General features: G+C 37.6%; 1 protein-coding gene across 1 annotated transcript in view; it reads right to left on the reverse strand.

Moving 5' to 3' along the window:
• Nucleotides 1–22576, reverse strand: part of NPAS3 (neuronal PAS domain protein 3) — an 846643-nt gene that overhangs the window by 220505 nt on the left and 603562 nt on the right. Inside the window, 1 exon segment of the mRNA XM_079127214.1 lies at nt 8552–8641. Within this exon segment, the coding sequence (XP_078983340.1) occupies nt 8552–8641 (90 nt within the window).

Below are 22576 nucleotides of genomic sequence, written 5' to 3' on the forward strand. Positions count from 1 at the left end.
AAATATATATCAAAAGATAACTTATAATTGACCTAAATGCTATCAATCTCTTTAAAATGAAGTTTTCTTTAAAAAAAGAGATTATATTTTTAGGCTATCATCTAAAGAAGAGAATAGGGCTAAGAAAGATAAAAAGCTGTAGGACATTTGTTTTCTAAAACCAGCATCAATATTTAGGTCTTCAGCCTAGTTAGAACTGATGCAAAAATCTTAAAGTCAATTTCCTTATTATTCCAAGTAAAATTGTCATCCAAATTGTTGCCATGTTACTCCTGTCATGAAAACCATGTTTTCTTATGTAAGACCTAAAACCTTATATAGATTGAATGTGTGTATGTAGAAATGAAATTTGGATTTCACATGAATTTAAAGATTTTATGACCTCCTTCCCAGAAGGTCAAGTTATTTCTTACTCTTCATATGAGCAGTTTGCATTCAGTCATCATTCACACAGGGTCCAGGCTAACTGAGAAAGGATAGCTGGCTTAGGTACAGAGGTATATTTTATTTTGTATATATTGTCTATATAAGCACCACATTATGGACAGAAATTATCTTTACTCTCCAACTTTGCATAATAAAATAAGTCATTAAATTAATACCATATAGAAAATACTGCTTGTCAGGCAAAGAAATGTACATTGCTTTCCAGAAAACCAGGGACATTACATTGCCAATGCCTGCATGAATAATACATGGGTTAATTCAGAAAAACACCATTTCATTATTTAAAAATGAATAAATTACGGATTTAGAATGATGACTAAATTTTCTTAATCTTACTTTTGCTTAGTGCTCTACTTCAAAACTGAAGCTGAAAAATACCATTTTAAGCACACAAGTAAAACAAGCTAGCTCCTTAGAAAGCATTTTTTTGACATTAGATTTCCTTATCCATAACATGAAGAAATCTCCATCTTTTTCCCTAGTTCACTTTAACTCCAGAAATTAAGAAGCAATGTAGAAGTTCCTCAATTTATACATTTGACAATGCCGAGCCTATCTTGAATTGTCCTGAGATTCTGTGATGCAATCTAACAAGAAAAGACCCCTTTGCATAGACTTCCTGTGTTTTAGCCTTGCTGCCTGGTAAAAAATGTTCAAAGGAATAAGTAAGAATAACAGGATTCTCATGCATGATCATACACATTTCTTTCACAGATATTGGTCTACTCTGAAGACCTGTGAAAGATCAGTCCCATTTGGGGACTGATGAAGACATGGAGGAGAGAAAGAAATGCACCAGTAATAAGAAATTAATTTGGAGTTAAAATAAGTAAAACATCCCCACGCAGTGCATTTAGGCTGAGCATAAAGTGACAGGCAGCAGATTATTCTACCGATTTCTAATGCTGGAAATTCGGATGGCATTTACTAGCATAACCTTTCAACTCTGAGCACATCAATAGAGGCCGACAGTGGCTTGAAATATGATTCCTTGCAGATAGCATATCCTCATTCATCTGACTGTGCTGCTCTGTGCTCCACTGCACAAACAGCGTCTCACCCACTTCTGAGAGGACACTAATAAAAAAGGCATCAATTTTCAGCTCTAGTACTACTGTGATCTCTTTATATGTTCGACATCCAACATTAAATTAAAATGCTGTTATAAATCCTACTTTCTGAATCTGGAATGAGTGTTGGGTTTTTGTCGCATGAGACTGCAGCAAATCTTGTCAAAAGCAAGGAAGCACGTCTTGTTCACTCAGAATTAATGTTGTGGATGAAAGAAGGAGGTAAAAGGGGTTGAAGATGGTGAACTGAGGGTGTCAAAGGCAGTGGGGACTGTAGCTTCAGGGGGCCAAACCAGGCAGGGGATTTGCTGCCTTCAAGAAATGGCTAATCAAGAATTGTAATTATCAACAACAAGCTGTGTGGCAGGAAGATTACTGATAAACAGACACGCACATACACGCATCCATATATATCAACAGAAAAAATTTAAGCATAAAAAATTGTCAATTATTCCTCTCTGGTAGAAAAACACTTTCCATATACCAGCAGACCTGAAGAAGCCTCATGGATTGCATCAAATTTCAGCAGAGGCTGCCACTGGGATTCAAAGCCAAAGAGCTCAGGGTAAGCATTACTCAGGGCTTATGTCATTGTTGCATAATTTTAGAGTTACAAAATAAATCCTAGGTTCACTGGATGGTAAGAGAACAAAGTTAATAGAAAGTAACATGTATGGATTAAGACAGTTTCAGAAGGTTTCTGTGTCAAGAATGCAGGGGAGGGGGAAAAGAAGCCCCGTAAGTAAGGGGAAGAAAGAAATGGGCTAGCTTTCCCCATTCTGCTTAAGACAGTGTACTGCAGAACATTAGGGAATTTTCCTACTCTTTTTGATAAAAAGATCCCTGCCACTATAGATCATCGGCTATGAACTATGTGAACCAAAAGGCAATAAGGGCTTCCACAAAGATACAGAGCACAGAGCTGTATTCTTCTGCCTGACTCATTCATAATTATGGATGAAATAAAGAGGCGTGTTTGCCTATTTGCGGGGGTGGGGTGGAGGGAAAAGGGGGAAGAGCGAGCAGTTCAATATCTGGATCGAACAGAGGAACTTTTTCCCCCCAAGGATCCTGCCGGGAGGAACCTTGACATGCACAAAGTCAGAACGTAGACAAAGTTGCCCTGGTGAGAACGATAAGGTCACCCGTGGGATTGCTGAGATTATCTCTGTCAAGCACTCGGACAGCATGCAGTCAAATGATGCATCATGCAGTCATTTTCGGGGGGGAAAAATCAATTTCTTCACCAGGTCGCTATTTGCTTTTCAAAGTGCCCTTGTAGGCCTTCACCACCAAGCATTTATCAATTTAAATGTTGTAAATTGATAATGTGCCACTGTGCCTTGTACTGTTTCTGAATTATTTTGATACTTATATTTTCTCAATAGTCTCCAAACCCTCAGAGCTTCCACATTCAAAAGGGCATTTTTCTTTGTTACATCCAGAAGTGATGAACTTTTTATGATTAGTATAGTTGAAAAATGCAGACTTACTGATGGCAGGGGAGGGGGACATCACAAACTGCAGAAAATTACACATTTCTCTTCTTCTTCTTTTTTTTAAAATCAAGGTATGCCTACTGGAAAGACTTTGAAAAGGGGAGCCATAAAGCAACATTTGCATTCATTTAGGAAAGGAACCCCAGTCATCCTAGCATTGCATAAATTTAGAATATCAACTGTAAAAATGCTAACACTTGGTTCAATCACTGCAAGCCCTCTGTTGTGTTGAAATAATAATACCTTGTTTGTCCTTATATTCCAGCTCTCTAGGATGTGATGATGCCAAACAAGAGCAATAACTTGTAAGGAAAGTTAATGTCTTCTTTTTTTTTTCACCCCACTAAAGAAATATATATCTTTTACAAGCACAGAAGCGAGAGTATTAACCACATAACCTCAACTTAATTTGCATTGAAAAACAGAGAATGGAAGAGTTGAGGCTTGCACTTTGGAAAAGCAAAAGAAAGACATGGCAGTTGCAAAGCATCTTTAACCTCCAGTGATTTATTGGCCCTCGGCCAAGTTATCAGGGGAATCTAATTCTTCTTTATTATTCAAATAAACCACATTTGGCACCATGGTTCCCTTTCAGAATAGCTTCACAAATAGACTGAGCTCTGTCATTTATTTGACCTTGTACTTGTGCGCTGTGGCTGTAATTTTATTTGCCATTCTATATAACAAATGCAGAGAAATCTAAAATATGGAGATGAACAACAGGATGGGGAAAGAGTTTATGATAAATATCTGCATGGATTAAAAAAAAAAAAGACCAAATTTAAAACAACCATTTACCCTTTTTCACCTTCACCTTTTTTAGCCCTTATTATATCTGCAGCCACCCTGCCCCTTTCAGCAAGCTGCCTTGAAACAGGCCAATCTGTAACCCTGTCTGCAGCCACCTTCTGGCTGACTTAAGATCTCCAGGAAACATTTGATATGAGGGTGGGGACATGGTGAGAAGAAGGGAAATCACTCATTATGTGGAGGATGGTAGGGGGTGATTAGAACACATTTCAAAAGAGGCTTCAGCTGGTGCATAGGATTTTTTTTTAATGATGTCACAACCTTAAAAAAAGGGTGAACTTCCCAGGTTGCTCTGGATGCCATTTTGTTGTAAATGGGACTCTAGGTTAACTTGAAAACATTTTGCTGGTGTAGTTATGCATCACAATCATCCCTCACCTCACTTACAAGGAGAAAGGTTTTCATAAGCTATGAGTCCATTTTTATCCTCTGCTGAGACCCATGTCTTCTGCCTCTGACAACTATAATGTTATAGTTCTCACGAGGATTTAGAAGAAAATGCAGTATTTGAGGGTGGATGAAAGGAATGCTGATTTGAAACCATGTAAGCATCAAATTAGTCAATGCTATTGTAAGGCATAGATTCCAGAACTCTCAAAATAACCTTTAGCCCAACCATGACTCACTGTGGGGGAGGGGGAAGGATTCTGTCAGCTTATGAGACTTACAGTATATTTGTGTTTGCCATATATATCATTTCAGTGAATGTGGACTCCAATGGAAGAACATCAACATATCTATAATCTATATGTTAGCTTCTGTAGGTATCCTTTGTGAAATTTATTTTCAGATTTCAGTTCCATAGAAACTGTTTTCCTTGAAAAGCAATGATTCCTTATTTTTGGTTTTCGACTATATTTTCTTTCTTGCTTTGGTTACCAGGAAGCTCACAGCTAAATCTGAAGTTTTACTGGGCCATTTATATCCCATTTTAAAAATGCAACTATTTGCATTCTCCTACTTTGTGGCAACATATTGCTCATTTTTGCTTATTTTTTAATTCCCTTGTTCTATTTTGACATTATTTTTATTGCAAATGTTTATTTCTAATCCTTTGTGGAATGAGAACAATATAAGCCAACATATAAATGTTTCTCCAAGCTTTAAATCCTACATCAACTAGAAATGCTTTTTATCATGAAATGTCTTTGTTGGATTCTCTGGTGATTAAACCCCTTATGTTTTGGAAGAGATTTCATAAAAGCTGGCTACAGCATCATTGCTACATTTTCAGCATTAGGGAATCTATTCTGTTTTCTTTCTTTATTTGCATTTGACCAATTCCATAATAAGTAGGAAGCAGAGTTGTCTGGCCTATCTCTGAATGCCACTGCCAGGTATAAGAAGTCATTTAATCTCTATGCAAACCAAAAGCACCCTTAACGTATGGGGCTCTTTCTTTAGAAGTCCTCATGGTAAGTTACGGGGAGTCATTTTTACCCAGGAAAGCAAGTTGATGGTGCACACTTCTACAACCTAAAACCACTTCTTGGATGTGAAGTTACATATCTGTCTGACTGTCTGGCAATGACAAAAGGGCCGCTGAGGAGACTGGCATCTCACCATTGCTTTACTTCATTCCTGTCACCACAAGCACATGAGAGTGACCAGCACATAATGCTCTGGACACCAGGAACTTTCATACTCAGTGGAGTGCAAAAGAAAATCCACACTCTGGCTGGCTCTGAACCCAGGCTACACCACGGAGCTCAGCAGAAGTTTCCCTACTTCACGGTTTTCTTATAAGCCCAAAACAAATCCTAATTGGCATAAGCCATTTTAAAGCCACCATATTTATTTACATGTTGAAAGAAAATAAAACTGAGGATGGAAAATCTTGAGAGCTAGAAATGCAGACATGGCTCTGCCCTAACAAACTGAGATGCTCACAATACTCAGCAATTTCTTTGGTAAGTTTTTGCTGATAGAGACACATGTTTTTATATGATAAAAATGTTTCAAAAGGAAAGGAAGGGAGCATAACTTCATACATCCCTTAACACTGTCTAGAATTTGGTGGAATAACTACTTAGCCAAAGTTGTAGAACACAGCAGAGCATTTGGTTCATATCTTAGTAAAGGGTGTGCTCCTGTGTGTGTGTGTGTGTGTGTGTGTGTGTGTGTGTGCGCGCGCGCATGCACACGTGAATTGGTAGAAGACCAAATGCTTAACTGAATGACTTGGACTATGTTTGATTGTGTATTTCCCTAGAGCTCCCAAGCCTCCCAAACAGCAAAAGAACCAAAGACACTTGGGCAGAAGGATATGTCTCAGGGACCTCCAGTTCCCTAGTGAGACTTGGAACCTTAACTAGTTTGAAAACTCTTTCCCCAAGTTTCAACATTTAAAGTCATATCATAATAGGTTATTTTCATGTTAATATAGAATTCTTCTTAAACTTCAGTTTCGAACTCTACATGGATTGATATAGGAAAAAAAAAATCACTTTCTTGTGACTTACCCCTCATCATTTCAGTTGTGTAATGCTGACAAATGATGACCTTTGTCCCATATCTCACAGCCTCAACACTGCAAGTGTCCAAGATTGGAGAAGGTAGCAGCACATGGGGCCAGGGTCTACCCCTGGGTAAGTCAAGATGCTGACTATTGCCACACACTTTTAAAGCCAACACATGCAAAAGCAGGAGCTGAATGCACAGAAAATTGCCAGATCCTGTACCATTTCTACATGGCTACTTTTTTCCTGCAGAAACTTTGATTATTTATTTCAGATTTAGGAAAAGAGTGACTTAATGCTACAGTAAAGAAGCACAGAAATAAACTGCGTTTAAGGAGAAACCAGCACAGGGTTAAAGCCAAATTTTTCTTGAACAGATGATATTTCAGATGGCCACACTATTCCAGATGCATCAATTTCCTTGAAAATCCAATCCATATATGTGCATATGCTGTGCTGGCAGGAGGACTGACTGAAATGGCCAAAACCCAAGAGCTAATATTCTTTTGGCCAGAATAATGCAATTATTATTTTCCTAGCTATCAGTCTAAGCATACAGAGCCATCTGTTATGCAAAGCAAACATACACATCTCAATTACAGAAAATGCAGTTGCCTTGACAGAATTTGGATTACACCACTAACCAGGGCTGTAAAATGTGTTTGGAGCTAGTATATAATGGATGCTTTTCAGGAGTTCCCTAATTAGCATTTACCTGCTTAAACTAATTATTCATCCTTCTTCTTTACTGGCTTATTAAACTTCGTTGGATACTCCACATAAAACAGATGAATATGGGCATTGCAGAACAACAAACAGTGGTGTTTCCAGTTCTATACAGAATTCACAACATGGTGGCGCACCAATTTCAAAATTGAAGATTCTCACTACTTGGTCCCAAGCAGATTAAGACGAGGCTTAAGGTCTATTAAAGGCTATTACAAAACCAGCGATTTCAACGAGATTCAAGAATACTAATACTGAGTTAACAATAGCTCAGTTTTTATCACTTGGTTTGCTAAAGCCCGCAAAAAATAGAATTCTTTACACTTTACATCCGAAAGCTTGTATGTTCTTAAAGGAAGCATTAATGATTGCACCCCATGTTTGGATTCTCAACAGTAAATTTCAAATTTGGCAGTGTTTCTCCTCTTCCTCCAACTCTCCTCAAATGCCAAATCTCTTCTCTCTCTATTATTTTCCAACGTCTTTCTTGATTTAGCTATTACCCAACAAATTCACTAAGAGCCAGCCATGCTGGATGTTCCCTTAGAGCTGTGCCAACTTTCAGAAGCAATGGGTCTGGGTGGGCCCTACTTAAGAGTAGAGAGGCGAATCTTATCTGCAGCTTCAGCTCCAAGAGGCAACTGATGAGAGATAGATTATCCAACTTGGCTGATAATCACACGCATACAAAATCGCTCCCACCAAGACTGTGTTCCTCTTTCCAAACCACCAGATGAAAAGGGTCAGACTCAGCCAATCACCTGTATAGGCACAAATACCCAGATGTTTAGCACTTTTATGGTGAGAAACATCTGGATAATTAGCCAAATGGTAAACTTTACTTCAGGATATTTTGGCACTCTGTAGATGCAGCCCAGGTTTTGGAGTCCAGTGGAATTAAATTTTTGTGTTTCAGGGGAATATCAAGTACTGACATCCAGGATGTTGTTCCTTGCCCCATCAGACTCCATCTTCTTTTCTTTCATCCTCTGATAAACACATATAAGCAATTAAATAGCAAACAATGAAAGACTGCCTTATTTTATGAAATTGTCTTTCAGCATTAGGAAGCATTTGCAAAGGCAGCAAAATATATCCTTGTTGGAACCTTCCCTGCCACACATTTTAATGGTCTCTTTCAGAATTTCTTGACTCCAAATGACTCCTGCCATTGTGTCAGCTCCCAGGATAATGCAGGGTACTCCATAAACATCCAGTAATAGGACACAAGGGAAGCACTATTAGTGTGTCCCTCTCCTACCGGGCACAGAGGTTTCAAAGTTCAAAACAACCAAGGGAAGGAACTTCATTTGTTCTCAATAAATTAATAATGATCCTTGGGGGGCAGGGAGGGGAACTAAAGTTTTTGAGCACAAGTTTATTCTGACAGGTTTCTCACTGACTTAGAAGAGTCAGGTAGAGCCCATTAAATAATAAATTTGATAATTCATGCTAAATAGAATATCCCTTGAAGAAGGAAAAACATGAGGCAGAGGGAGCCTTCACAATTGCCACCAAGAATCTAAATGTTTTGACTTACTTGTGAGAGGCCTAGGTAGATGGAGACCGTTTCGGAAATATACAAAAATTTTCCTTCTTGATTTAGTGCAAATACAAAGCCATCCAGGGACTGCAGAAAAAAAATAAACAGATATATAGGTTAATAAATACATCTGATATTTAATTAATAAGGCAACTGATATAAAGTGACACATAAATTTAAGTCCATTTCTTCTTCATGTATAACACAAGTTCTAAGATCCTTCAGTATTGCATTATACACGAACGAATTCAGAGACTTGAATCAAGACTACAAACTTTTCCTTATTTCAGGGGCTTCCTGTTGCCTATGTTGTTTTGATCAAGATACATTACATTAACATATAAAATAAGGTTGTGATGATTTCACACGATGTCACCTTTGTTGTGGATTCAGTGGTTACTTAGAGTAAATCAGCAAGATTTTCTCTTAAATGGAATGGAAATTGTAATGCAATGAAAGAAAAGAAGGGTTTCTACAGGAAGAGGAAGTAGGATCACTACTGGAACTACTATGGACATCAATAATTTAGTAATTAATACGGGATTATTGCCTTCTCATTCCCAGTGCCTATTGTGTTAGAACAAATAGGAAAAGTCAAGACATTATGTGTGAATGTTGACAGGCTGAAACCTTGCAAACTGCTATCCTGTTTTGCGGAACTCTGTATTAAAGTTTTATTGTGATAGATCTACTTTCTATTACAACTCCTGAACACAGAAGAAGAAAGAACAAAAGAGTGAAAGGATCTACACATCATCTGTAACTCCTGAAACCTCAGATCAACTTTCCAACTGGAGGGTTGCACTGCCAGTTCAACAAACGACGTAAATCATTAGGACTCCAACCATAACCCATCACCCCAAATGGGAATACATTTGTTTCAATTTCTTGTAGTCCAAGTGCATTTTACAGTGTCCATCATCCTCAAGTCTTTTTTTTTTTTTTTTTTTTTTTTGCTTTTTTTATTTGTTTATGTTTAACAAGGTGAATTGCACAAGTGTTACTTGCAACAGGAAAAGTTTTAAGAATTAGTGGCATTAGCAAAGGTTGTGAATTTGCAAATACAGGAACTCTATGTTGGGAGCAAGATATGTGGAAGCACTAAATTAATAACATATGATTTTTAAATACAGAAAGGTAGAAGTCTATAAAATTCAGGTAGAAATAGGTATTACTTCAGATCCCCCAAACAGTACTGAAGTATGTATATGGATACAAATGCTATGGATTGAATGTGTCTCCTAAAGTTCATATGTTGAAAACTTAACCCTCAGCACAACAGTGTTGAGAGATGAGACCTTTAAGAGGTGACTAGGTCAAGAGGACTCTGCACTCATGGATGGATTAACGCTGTTTTTGCTAGAGCAGGTTAGTTATCTCAAGAGTGGGTTCCTGATAAAAGAATGAGCAAGGCCCCTTTCCCCTTCCCCTCCTTCTTGAGTGCTCTCTTGTCCTCTGTGTTCTGCTATAGGATGATGCAGTAAGGAGGCCCTGGGTAGATGTGGGGCACTTGACCTTGGACTTCCCAGATGCTATAACTGTAAGAAATAAATCTCTCTTCTTTATAAATTACCCCATTTCAGGTATTCTGCTATAGCAGCACAGAAGAGACAAAGATAATGAATTACATGTATTTATCCATAGATATATGTACGTGGGCATACCTGTGTGTACTTATTTATATGCATAAATGAAAAGTGGATTTCCATGTTTCCTGACTCCTTTTCATTGCCCCACAATGGATAAATACTGTGGATGGCACCCAACCTCTCCTCTGATTTAGTGAGTTGTAAAGACAATTCAAGTTACATTACATTGCTTCATAAAAGAGTAAGATTTTAGGTGAGATAGTACAATAATAAGAGCTTTTATTTATTCAGCAATATGTGCTAAGCAGTGTGCATGTATTTTTAAATTTTCACAAGTATCATATGAAAGTAATTATATTATCTGTATTTAATATACTAAGAAATAAAGGGTTAGTGAAGTTAGGGCAAACAGCCCCATCCTTAGTTGAGTTTGAATTTGAATCCTAATAGCCAGACTCAATAACTATTCTATTTTCTATTAAGAATAAACATTGTCTAATTGATATGTGTGGTTTATGAAAAGATAAATATTCACAGCACTTCTGAAGTTAAAATATTTATACTAAGAGATATCCTATGACTTCTTGAATAGCATCACTTGGTTAAACAGTAGACAGTTAGGGGTAGGAGAGAAAACAGAAGTGGGATGACAAGAGAGTTCATAAATCATTTGCACAAGAGGTCACATGGTCACCTTTGCACTATGGTATTTCTCCTGGAACCAACTGTGGGGAACGAAATACTGTCTAAGAGATATGGGGTCCTTATCTTTGACAAACTGCCAAACTCTCTAGGGCCTCATCCGGTCTAACCTTTCCACTGTAGAATGTTTTATGCCCTCACTCTTCCTTTGCATTGGCTTCAAGTCTACAGAGACAAGTATGCTGATCTCACTGCACCTGAAACCAGTGCAAATGGAGACGAGATTCCTTCATGTCTGGGAAGGATCTCACTTGAACACATCTTTATCTGAAATAAGATTTCTCTGGAGGGATGACTCGTAAGGATTAGGACACTCCCCCCTTGACCTTCCCCTTGGAGAAAAGTTCCTGGTTTGGCTTTCCAGTCAACCTAATAGCACGGCCTGCTATACGATCAGAGAACTCAGTAAACCATCTTCCCAAATTACATCTTCTCATATGCTGCTTTCAAACGAGAGTGATGATACTGAGAGAGACCACGAACTTCTGTGGAGACAGCTGAAAGGCTTGTTGGGAACAGAAGAAAGTTGGCATGGATGAAGTTGACATGGAGTACTCTCCTGTTGTCTAAATGCCCATTTTTCTGGTGAGAAACCTGAGGTACAGAGAGGCTAAGTGACTGGACAAGATGGGACAGCCAGCTAGGGGCAGAGCCAGGATCAAATCTTCTGTACTTCCATAAATTGCAACATTGTTTGGTCCTTGTTGGCTTATTCAAGTCCCAACAAGATTGAATTTCTCAACAGCGGAGCAATGTCTTGGGTATCTTTGTCTAATAAGCACCTACACAATGGTGCAATCAAGACTTTTAAAATATAGTTATACTTCTGAGTTCAATGTTTTTTGTCTTATAGCACATGTGCTATAATGATGAAGAGGGATGGAAACTATTTTGCCCAAAAGTGCTATTTAGAATTTATTAGATTATTTGTAGATTTAGATGCCACGGATTTCTCAGATGGTCTGGGTGTCTTCTGAGAGTTGGAATATTGGGGTTAGAGTGGATCTTTTATGATCTTACTAAGCAGTCAGTGCTGTTCCTAAATAGATGTATCATTTTCACTTACACATGTCCTTCACTTTCTCACCAAATGGGAGTATAACTTTTAACATCAGGTTCAGACCCCTGTACTTCCTAAAATATTTGAGGAGGTTGGGTGCCATGGCAGTGAGAAGGAATATCTGGAGGCTAAACATCTGACGCTATTAAGCAGTGGCCACCTAAGATCTGGCCAGTTTTGTTTGCAAAAATAGAGGCTTTGACACATGTTCCAATTTCCCAGTGAGATTAAAATGAGTCTATGTCTACATGACACAAAGACATCCAGTCAATTCAATTAAAAACAACAGCCTGTTTGGTAGGGGGAAACTAGTCAGATTAGTTATTAGTCATTATAGAGGTTAAAAAAAAAAAACCAACTTGGTTAATTAACCATTTTTTTTTTTTTTTTTTACTTTTATACTGATCATTTTGGTCAATTATATCATAGTCTGAGACAAATGCTCATAATTCAGGTTTGATTACCGTTCAAATAAGGAATGGGATGTGAAGTTGGGTCTAAAGCAGATTGGCAAGTCACTCTTTACACCGCTATTACCTTCCCATTTAAGGGCGTTCCTGCCTACAGTTAGCTGTATTCTGCTGCTTAGAAAAGTCTGAAGAAAAGCATCAATATTGATTTAATTTGGATGTCTCAACTTAAAAAGGTGGGAGGAAGAAGGAAACATTCAATCAGTAGTCTTAGAAACCAAATGTGATTAATCTGAAAGTTCTGTGGAATTTTTTAAAAATTTGAATAGAGAAAGCTATTATATACTATGCGGTTCAATCACTGCAGGCTACTTTAATTTTTTTTTTTTTTTTAACTGCCCACTGTTTTCAACAGGCGCCAATTAAGATTCTGGGGGTCAAAGGGTTAATTACATCTTCTTACCCACTATGTAGAATTTTCTGATTATTAACTAAGGTTGGATTAAGATGAAAAAGAACCTACACAAATGTTAATGCTAGCCCCTCCTCAAGAAGATTTATTATAAAGCCATGCTGAAATCTATCTGCTTTCCTCAAAGCAGATGGAGAACAAAATCTTAGAAGAAACAGTAAAACAGACGTTTTAAAGACATGCAAGTATCTGATTTATCAAGACAGTTTTCTTATTACTGAAAACAATTCTTAGCTACCCAGACAGGGCTGATAGGAGATTTCCTTTGTCACATCCCAGTAAGTCTATGAGGTACACAGGCAAGGAGTGAGGCTTGGATACAGGAGTCAGGAGCTACAGCATCTCTGAATAATAATGCCTGTAATTATAATTTATATCCCCTGACATCAGTGTAACATATAAAGTGTATGGCACAGTTTCTTAACCCCAAAAGCTGAATGCTTTTAACGGTGTTTGTCAAATGATGAGGTTATTTCCTTGCAGGGTATGAAACTAACTGTAGCTGCATGATTGAAGGTATACTAATGTTTAATGCATTGTGCTAAATGGATTTATATTTGTCAAAGGAGTTTTGTCTCTGCTTTCCTTTTTATGCATATTCCACTGCAGCCAAATTTCTGAGTGAAATCCTACTATGGTGCCCTTCCAGGGAAAATTCTCCATTCTGAAATTAGTGGTTCATTCTTTTACATTCCAGTGCAGAAAGGAGGGGGAGGGAAATCACCCTAAACTCTTTTCCTATGACCTAACTCCAGTTAGAGAGAAGAATTACCAGTAGGCTAGGTTATTTTAATGACAGATTATTTTAAACTAAGCCTTCACCATCTGTTCCACCCCCTAATTATGAATGCAAAAAGAACATATTTCACAATTACATCAGTAAAAAAGTAAGATATACATGATTTAAATGCACGCATGTGCTCCTTGTCCAATGTGCCTTGCATCTGTGATGTTCTTCTAATTTAGACTCAAGACTGTAGGGAAAATACCCATGCGAAATTGAGTACAGTCTCTGACTCACTCAACTTTTCCTCTAAACCCCAAGTTCTTCACTGTTATGCCGTAATTCTGTTAGGACAAGAGCAGAGCATGAATTTGAGCACTATGCTTGTCAGATAGTAGATGTGAGTATATTATGAATGCTACAACCAACAACAGTAAGGAGAGGCTCTGTGGGAAAACTGCCTCTAGGAGCTGAGCAATGGGTTAGCCTGGGGAATGAGCTTGTCTGCCCCGAACCATGAGAAGCTTGGCCTGGAGAGTGTGGACTGGGCACATAGATAGCTATCTACTCTGTTTGGGCAACAGTTAAAAGAGTTAACAAAAATTTTTTTTTCTTACAATTTTGACCTTTGAATTCAATCACACTTTGATAAAGCATATTAAAATGATGTATTATCCTCTGCACTCAGGAGGTGATGCTATACTGCTCAGTCACATATATGTGGACTCCCAGCAACTTCAGAGAATCTGGACTGTGCCCAAAAGTGCCCACATGTATCTGTTTATGCAGAAGAAAAAACTTCCCAAATTTTGGCTTTGCAATCTGACTTTTAACAATACATCACTGTGCAGAAACAAAAGCCTTATTTTCAGAAAGAGGAATCTTAGACAAGTAAGTAAAAGCATACATCAAAGGTTTGGGCTTTTCTTTGACTCCTCTGACTCTCCCTGAGCTTTCTGTCTCTCCCCTTGTCTTTCCAGTAAATCAATAACACTCAGGATAGCACAGATTCATATTATCATGTGCCAAAAGCCACATGTTTCCTGGTCGCAGCACCAAACGGGATTAGTTAGGTCAAATTTAACTATTATGCCACTGAAAAAGAATTTTGGAAAACACCAGGACACCTCAAAACATCTCTCCTAAGATTTTTGCGAAACACAAAAATTCAAACATCTAGGTGAGAAAAACAGTTCAGAGAGGTATGGGCAGCTTCTCTTCAGTTTTTAGAGGAGAAGTACCAGAATAAAAGGAGAGATGGTAGGCTAGTGAAATGTTAAAACATGAAAAGAACAAAGACACCTGCTTTCTGAGCAAGGAGCTCAGGTTTTGCTTCTGCTCATTAAAATTCCATTTTGTGGGAGCTCTGTATCAAAGTGCTGACCTTTTTTTTTCTGTAGGATGCTAGTTCGAGCCTTACATCTGTCCTTGAGGGATGGAGATTTCTTGATTTGAACATCCAGCCAAATGGACAACAGGTTCTGGTACAAAGATAGTGCGTGGTATTTGGTGGATCACCCATGCTTCTGAGTCACCAGGAGCAGCACGTGGACTCCACATTATCTGTGGCTCATCGTCAGGGAACCAGGACTCTACTTGGGGCATAAGTGACCACCTGCTGCTCATGAGCTCCTTTTACTTGGTGGAAAGGAATCCTACTATTTATTCCAAGGCACAAATATTCATTGGAATATTAAAAGGGCTCCTTTTGCACATGTGGTATGTTAATTAACTGGAAGGTAGCCCCGTCAGAATCCAGGGGCTAATTCCTAATTGTGCATCTCTCCCTTTGAATTCAGAGTTGTTTCAAGTTAAAGGAGGAATCCCCCCTTGGCAGAAATAATATAAGCAGTACACTGCTCTGCTCCCGAAAGGTCTAAAAATGTCCCTGCTTTGCTTTGGTGAGACACATGATGTTTGGTCACATGCACAGGGTGCCAGGTGTCTTTCAAGTTGTTGGCATTAAACAAAGTACCAGAAAGAAAGGGAAGTAACAACTGTTTGTTGACATCCTGTAGATTACCAGAAAATAGGGCATGACCTTAATTTTACATACACATCATTACCGATTATATTATCTATCACATGCTAAATATACTACTATACATTATACATAATACATTTCTTTTTCTTTTTCTTTTCTTTTTTTTTTTTTTTTCTTTTTTGTAATGCTGGATATTGAACCCAGGGCCTTGTGCTTGCTATATCCCCAGCCCCATAATACATATTTATCACTATCATATAGGATGTGGTAAATGATGCTCAGTTCACTCAATATTTACCAAGGAAGAGGGAGGAAAAATAACATATGTTAGGCAAATTACTGAGGTCATATCTAAAATAGGTATGATTGAATTCTACTTTACTGATGAGGAAACAGGTTCAGAGAAATTACAGACACTGCTCAATGTCAACAATCAATATATGACATAGCCAAGAAGGATCCTTTTGCTGTTCTTCCTCCTGCTGCTGAGACTAACGGCTGGGGCTTTTACTTGTTACACACTGACATAGCTTTGTCAAATCTTTGTTTCTTTTAGCATTTTTTTCCACATAAGAGATCCTCATGCTCTTTCTGTTTAGGAAACAGCTCTTGGTTGCTTCAGAAAACACCTGTTGAATACTTGCTATGCATCAGGCCCATATAGTATACAGCCTGGATTTCACTCAGGTGAGTGATACAAGGTCTTGACTCCCAAGTTGTTCTCTTAAAATTCATCCATGACTAAGAAAATGAACAAAGTTGAAAATTAACTTTATAAAACAAACAGCTCCAAGGAGAAGGCAGTTTCCAGGTCAAGCCCCCTGAAGACAAAGTAGGGGCCTCTATCTGCTCTCACCCAGCTCCATATCTCTACTATGCTGGCTTTTATTTAGAAAAGGTATGAATTACTGGATTTGGTAAGTGTGCAGTCAAAAGTTCACCAGATCTTGAAGAAACTCATATGCATTGGAAGAAGATCCTAATCCCCACGTGTGGACAGGACATCCCACAGTTAATACATAAGAACTGCCTTTTTCAACTGGCAGCTGGTAAAACAACCCTTGACCACAGGTTGACCAGAACACTGATCTTATTTCCTGTTCCATTCAGACTTAGGGATTTGTTTTTGGACCTCTCTCTGGTAGTAGACACACTGTTTTATAAAGAAGTCATTGTGAAAATAAGACAGATCTCACAGAAATTTATTTTACAATTATGTTTACCAGAAATTATATCCTTGATGTTTTAAGTTAAAAACCACATTGATGCTTCTGTTGTGGCTGATTATGTTATGACTCTATTTACTGGGCAGCAGGCAACTAATGCAAACTTTTAAGAGAAAATAAATGTTTTTCACACGTATTCCTTTAGGTAAAGGGTTTGTATCAGGGGTAGTAACAATGATTAAAGAATGCTGCAATGAATTTAGCATATTAAAAGACCATTTAGAGACCTCAGATATTAATCTGGGACATTCATGTGAGTTTTATTTCTAGGAACATTTTATTTGTATCTCTAGGGAAAAGGCATAAAAAATATTTGTATGGAAAGGAACTTGATTGTTACAAATTGTAACAAAATTCTGGTTGAGGATAATGCTTTGCCTGTGAAAACCTTCTATGCTAGTTTCAGGAAATCATTATAACGAAGCTCTCTGCTCTTTATTTTACATATCATTCATCTAATTAATAATTAATTTTTAATAGACCCACATAATGCTATAAATATGATGGACCAATAATAGAAAGTTGCATTTGGTTCCTGAAATTGACAATGCTCAGAATTGTTTCTGAATTTTTTTGTGAGTAATTGCACCTCTTGTGGGTCCTACATTTTACAATATTGAAATCTTTATATTGGTTTTCTGTGCATTCCAAATGCTTAGAGGCTATGTTGCTTCACTGCCTTAGCCTCAGAATTTAGCTCCATATGAAGCAGAGATACACATTTATGGGAAAATCAATTATTCTGATGGAATTGGGGCCTGGTCCTGAATGAGCTCAGGATAAACAACTTGGTTTAGCACTCGCTTTGGCTCTCGGGTGCTTGGCTGACCTTCTGCTTTCATTTCACAGTTGGCTGCGGAGTGTAGGTGAGAGGACCAGCCTTCACTGCTTGTCCAGAAGGCTCTCGTCTTATTCAGGCTCCAAGAAAATGCTGCTGCTTTTACCCCATGTGCCTAACTACTTAACACACAGGAGGCAGAAGAGGTCATGGATTTTTACTGTTTCCTCACATACTTGTGTATATTCAAAGCAGAACCACTAGTGTCACAGGAGATCACTGGAGAAACTCTAAAATAAAGCAATTCGCCATGTGAAGTTTTCTAGGATCAAATTTGCTAGGTGTACATTAAAAGGCAGCTTAAATTTATACAATTAAAAGCACAGTGGTGCTTGGTTGTATTGATTCTGGCCTCTGTAGTCCAACTCAGGAACAGAATGGAAGGACCTGAGCCAGGGTATGGGGTGTGGGATGAACGTATTCGTAAAGACGAATATGAAATTCTGGCACTTTTCACTGGCTAACTAAAGTGAATATTTTGCTTGATTGTTTTTTAAACTGAAAAATAGAAATGGAGTTTCCTTTCTCTAATTTACTTCAATGGCTACCCTGACTGGAAAAAAAAATTAATTGCCTTCACTGAAGAGAGGTGGCCTATTTTATTTTGTGAATTTCCAGGGTTAAAATATGCCATAGTCGAAATCTCCGTGAATTTTAAAAATGTATTTTTAACTGATAAAAACATAAAAATTATATATATTTATGGAATACCATGTGATATTTCAATGCATATATACATCTGCATAATATTTAAATCAGGATAAACATATCTATTTTCTCATTTATCATTTCTTCATGGTGTGAATATTTAAAATACTTCCTTCTAGCATTTTGAAAAGTTCAGACAAATATTGTCATCTATTGTCTTCCTACTGGGCCATGGCACACCAGAGCTTCTTACTTCTGTCTATCACTTAGTACCCACTTATCAACCTCCCTCTCTCCTTCCCTCCCTCCCTCATGCTTTGATAACCACCATTCCAGTCTCAACTTCTTTGAGATCAACTTTTTTTAGATTCAACATAGGAATAAGAGCATGTGCCTGGCTTTTTGCACTTAACAATAATGATCTCCATTTTCATCCAAGTTGTTGCTGATGACAGGATTTCATCAATTTTATGGCTAAATAGTGTATGTGTATGTGCACCACATATTTTTATCCATCTTTCAGCTGATGGACACTTAGGCTGTTTCCATTTCTTGGCCATTGTGATGCAAAAAAAAAAAAAAAAAAAGGAAATGCAGACATGTCTTTGGCATGCTGATTTTATTTCCTTTGGATATAGACTAGGTAGTGGAGGTGCTGGATCATGTGGTAGTTCTATTTTAATTTTTCAAGGAACCACCAAACTGTGCTATGGCTATACTAATTTACATTCCCACCAACAGTGTGTGGGGGTTCTCTTTTCTTCACATTTACACCAGCACTTGTTTTTATTTGTCTTTTTGATAATAGCCATTCTTACTGGAAGAAGGTTATATCTCATTTTGGTTTTTGGTTTGCATTTCCCTAATGATAGTGGTGTTGGCATTTTTTTAATAGTACCTGTTGGTCATTTGTACATACTCTTTTGAAAAATGTCTATTTAAGTTTATGGTCCATTTTTTAATCAGGGTTTTTTGTTTTTGTTTTTGTTTTTTGGCTATTGAGATTTTTTTGGTTCCCTATACATTCTGAATATTAACCCTTTATCAGATGTATAGGTTACAAGTATTTTCTCCTATTCTATAGTTGGTCTTTTCACTCTTGATTGTTGCTTATGCTGTGCAGAAGCTTTTTAGTTTTGATGTCATCCCATTTATTAATTTTTGCTTTTGTTTCCTGTGCTTGCTGGTTGCCAAAATCTTCTTCCATTCCAAAGTCCTGAAGCTCTTCTACACTTTCTTCTAGTAGTTTCAATGACTTTAATGAGAATCATGTGACTGAAGTTGTCTATGAAGAAGCTATGTATAAGTAACTAAAATACAAAGATAATATATGAAATGACTACCTTGAATCTAAAATTATATGTTATTTGAAAAAATGTGGAATGTATTTAGTCATGGAAATGACTGGATGAGCACCACCAGGCCCTTTTGACCCACCCTTATCAGGCAGCAGAAATGACAGACACAATTATTTCCATCTTAAAACATTTGACTGATATGTCAATAATCACTGTGATTATTTTTTTCTTTAAAATAGATGCTTGAATATGCCTAAAGATATTGAAAAAGTACAATTCCACTTTGTCTTGAAGGATTTACTAGAGTAATCAATCCTGGGTGTCAAAGACAAATTATATTCAATAGATGAATTATCACTAAATGGTATATTTTTTCAGAAGATTTGTTTTATAAATTTTTAAGATGTCTAGACACTTTGGTTATAGATAAATACATTCTAAAAGTACTCACATATCCTCTTCCAAGTACCATAGAGGAATGGATCATTTGGAACTAATTATGGAGCTAATGATATCATCATGTAAATTTCCAAAGTCAGAAGGAGGTATCAAAAGTGTTTGCCCAGGTATAGTCCTCCCTTTCCCCCTGTCCTAGGGCACTGTGTTATCATCATGCACATTCTCCCCTTGCCTGGATTCTCTAATAAAGTTGGACACTTGTAATTGACAACCAGACACCTGCCAAATAGCAGCAGATCTTTCTACTACTCCATATTTTCCCTAAGTAGCTCAGGGTGTTAACCTGCTGTGCAGGTCTAGTTCACTGTGCATTTTGTTTTGGGTTATTTGGCAGGTCACCACAGAACGCCATAGACCTACTTTTGTTACAGAGCCCTTATCATCTAATACACCTGCGTAATCACTGGATAAAGTGTTTTCAGCACTCAGGATCCTGTGATTTACTGAAGTTGTACAACAGTCATAACATTATATAAAGAATTTGCTGTAACAATAATCTAGGTTATGCATGATCTATTCAAATACACTGATGTGCCAATCCACAGTAATTCCAAAAGAAATTTGCAATTGGCCATATTATAACTCACTCACTAGAAACCTTAAATCAATAGTCTCAGTCTAAACCTAATGTGCACAATGATCGTTTACATACTCTTTTGTCTTGGATAGCTAAATATATGTTAGGAATGAAATAATTGAAAATGGGACATTCCACCATTCAATGAATTTGATGAATGACAGTTCACCTCTTCAATGACTATTAGACTTATAAAATTCTATTGGTCTATGGAATTTATAGTGGCCTCTACCATATTTACCAATAATACCTTAAGCCACAGCTGTCACCTCCCACTTGGTCTTTCTCAACCTTCTATGTCAAAAGCAACCAAATTGCCAACAACAGGATATGAAGGAGTAAAGCACATTGATTAAGTTCCAAGTCTGATTATTCACTTGGACCTCTGCCTAGTTTCTTTTCAGAGCTGGGCACATGAACTAATACTTATTTTCATTACTAGAACAGTATTTATCTTAGCTGTCTTGAATCACAAGTCCACAAGATGATCAAATTTACAATTAAGAAACTGGGTACTGGTACCTACCACACAAAGTCTTTCATGTAAGCTTGCAGAATTAGTATTTTCAATGAAATCCCAATAATTTAAGAAGGATGAATCCCCATTGCAACTGTTCCTTAGATATAACCTAGAGTCTAAGTAAACGCCAAACTCTCCCATGAATGACAGTAGCCTGAAATAAGTGAGTACTATGGCAGATGGTACCACTCAAGAAATCACAGGGCACAGGTTAGGAATCGACAGCTTCTATGCTACTTCGATGTTCTCACTTCAGTCCCCTGTTCATCTTTTTCTTTTATTTTTCCCTCTTCTCTTTAACCCTTTTCTATTTGCATTCAGCCACATAGTGAAAGAGAGGCTGAGGGCTATAGGGAGGATGTGTGGCAATGTGGGACCATCCTTCACAGCCAGTGTTCCACAAATCTGCTCTGAAGGTGTTGTATGTGAACACTGGATGGTATACAACAATTCTGAAAATGTTTTTGCATCTGGCTCAGGAGTGTTTAATGATACTGACCAATTTTGAAAACTGAGAATGGCTCTGAATTTGCATAGATGACTGTACATTTTGTATGGCTTCATATCGGGGACAGATTCTTTTTGCCTCCAATGAGATTTGTTCATTCTAGCTTTGACCTTTTCCAACAAGCAAGATTTTTTTATTGTCTTGCTTGGGGGCTTCTCCTTAGTAATAGGATGACCTACTTTAATTTGCTACTTAAATGCTCTCCAGCTCTCCACCGGCAGGAGAGTGGACTTCCCCTAAAGGATTGAGCCCCTAAAGACTCAAATTGGCCTCTGAGCCTTAATGGAAGACTTTTATTCCAAGGCAAATAAAAAATATATTAAGGGTTTTGCAAACAGAACCTTAAGCCTTTATCATTTTCTGTATGCTCCTTCCACTCTCATTACAGGTAACTGCCCTCACTTAAGACATTTGCTGCTCCTCTCGACCAGATTTTTATCCCTTTTTTTGGTTCATTCTTGCCATCCTCATGAGTATTGGCCAAGATTATTTTGTCTTTTACTAAAGAGCAGGCACAATCCATTAGGCAGGTCCAATATATTATACATTGACAAAGGATTTCAGAGTTTATCAACACCATTAATTCCACTTGAACTGGTGAGGCAAGAACAGTGTAATGGTGATAGCATTATTCTCAGTACTCTATAATGCAATGAGTCTAATTCTCTCCCATGAGCTCAGCAAGGTATAATTAATACATCCTCATAGGCAATGAGCAAAGGAAACCCATTCCTTTACATCTTTCCAAAACGTGATTCTTACTTACATTGGGTCCCTCAACACACTGAACTACATTATCACAGCTAAAATTTTCTAAAAGATGCCATGATATAAAGTCATTATGTCAAATAGGATGAAAGTCCTTGTCCCTAATAGCTTATTATTTAGAGTAAAATCTATCAGATCTGCTGCAAATCATTTATGCTTGCTTTTTCAAAGGTAAATCTTTTGGTGTAACTGGAACACACACAAGAGAATGGTGGATGAAGGAAGTTACCCAGGAAACT

The sequence above is a fragment of the Sciurus vulgaris genome (assembly GCF_902686455.1).
Source record: "Sciurus vulgaris genome assembly, chromosome: 2".
Taxonomy (NCBI): Eukaryota; Metazoa; Chordata; class Mammalia; order Rodentia; family Sciuridae; genus Sciurus; species Sciurus vulgaris.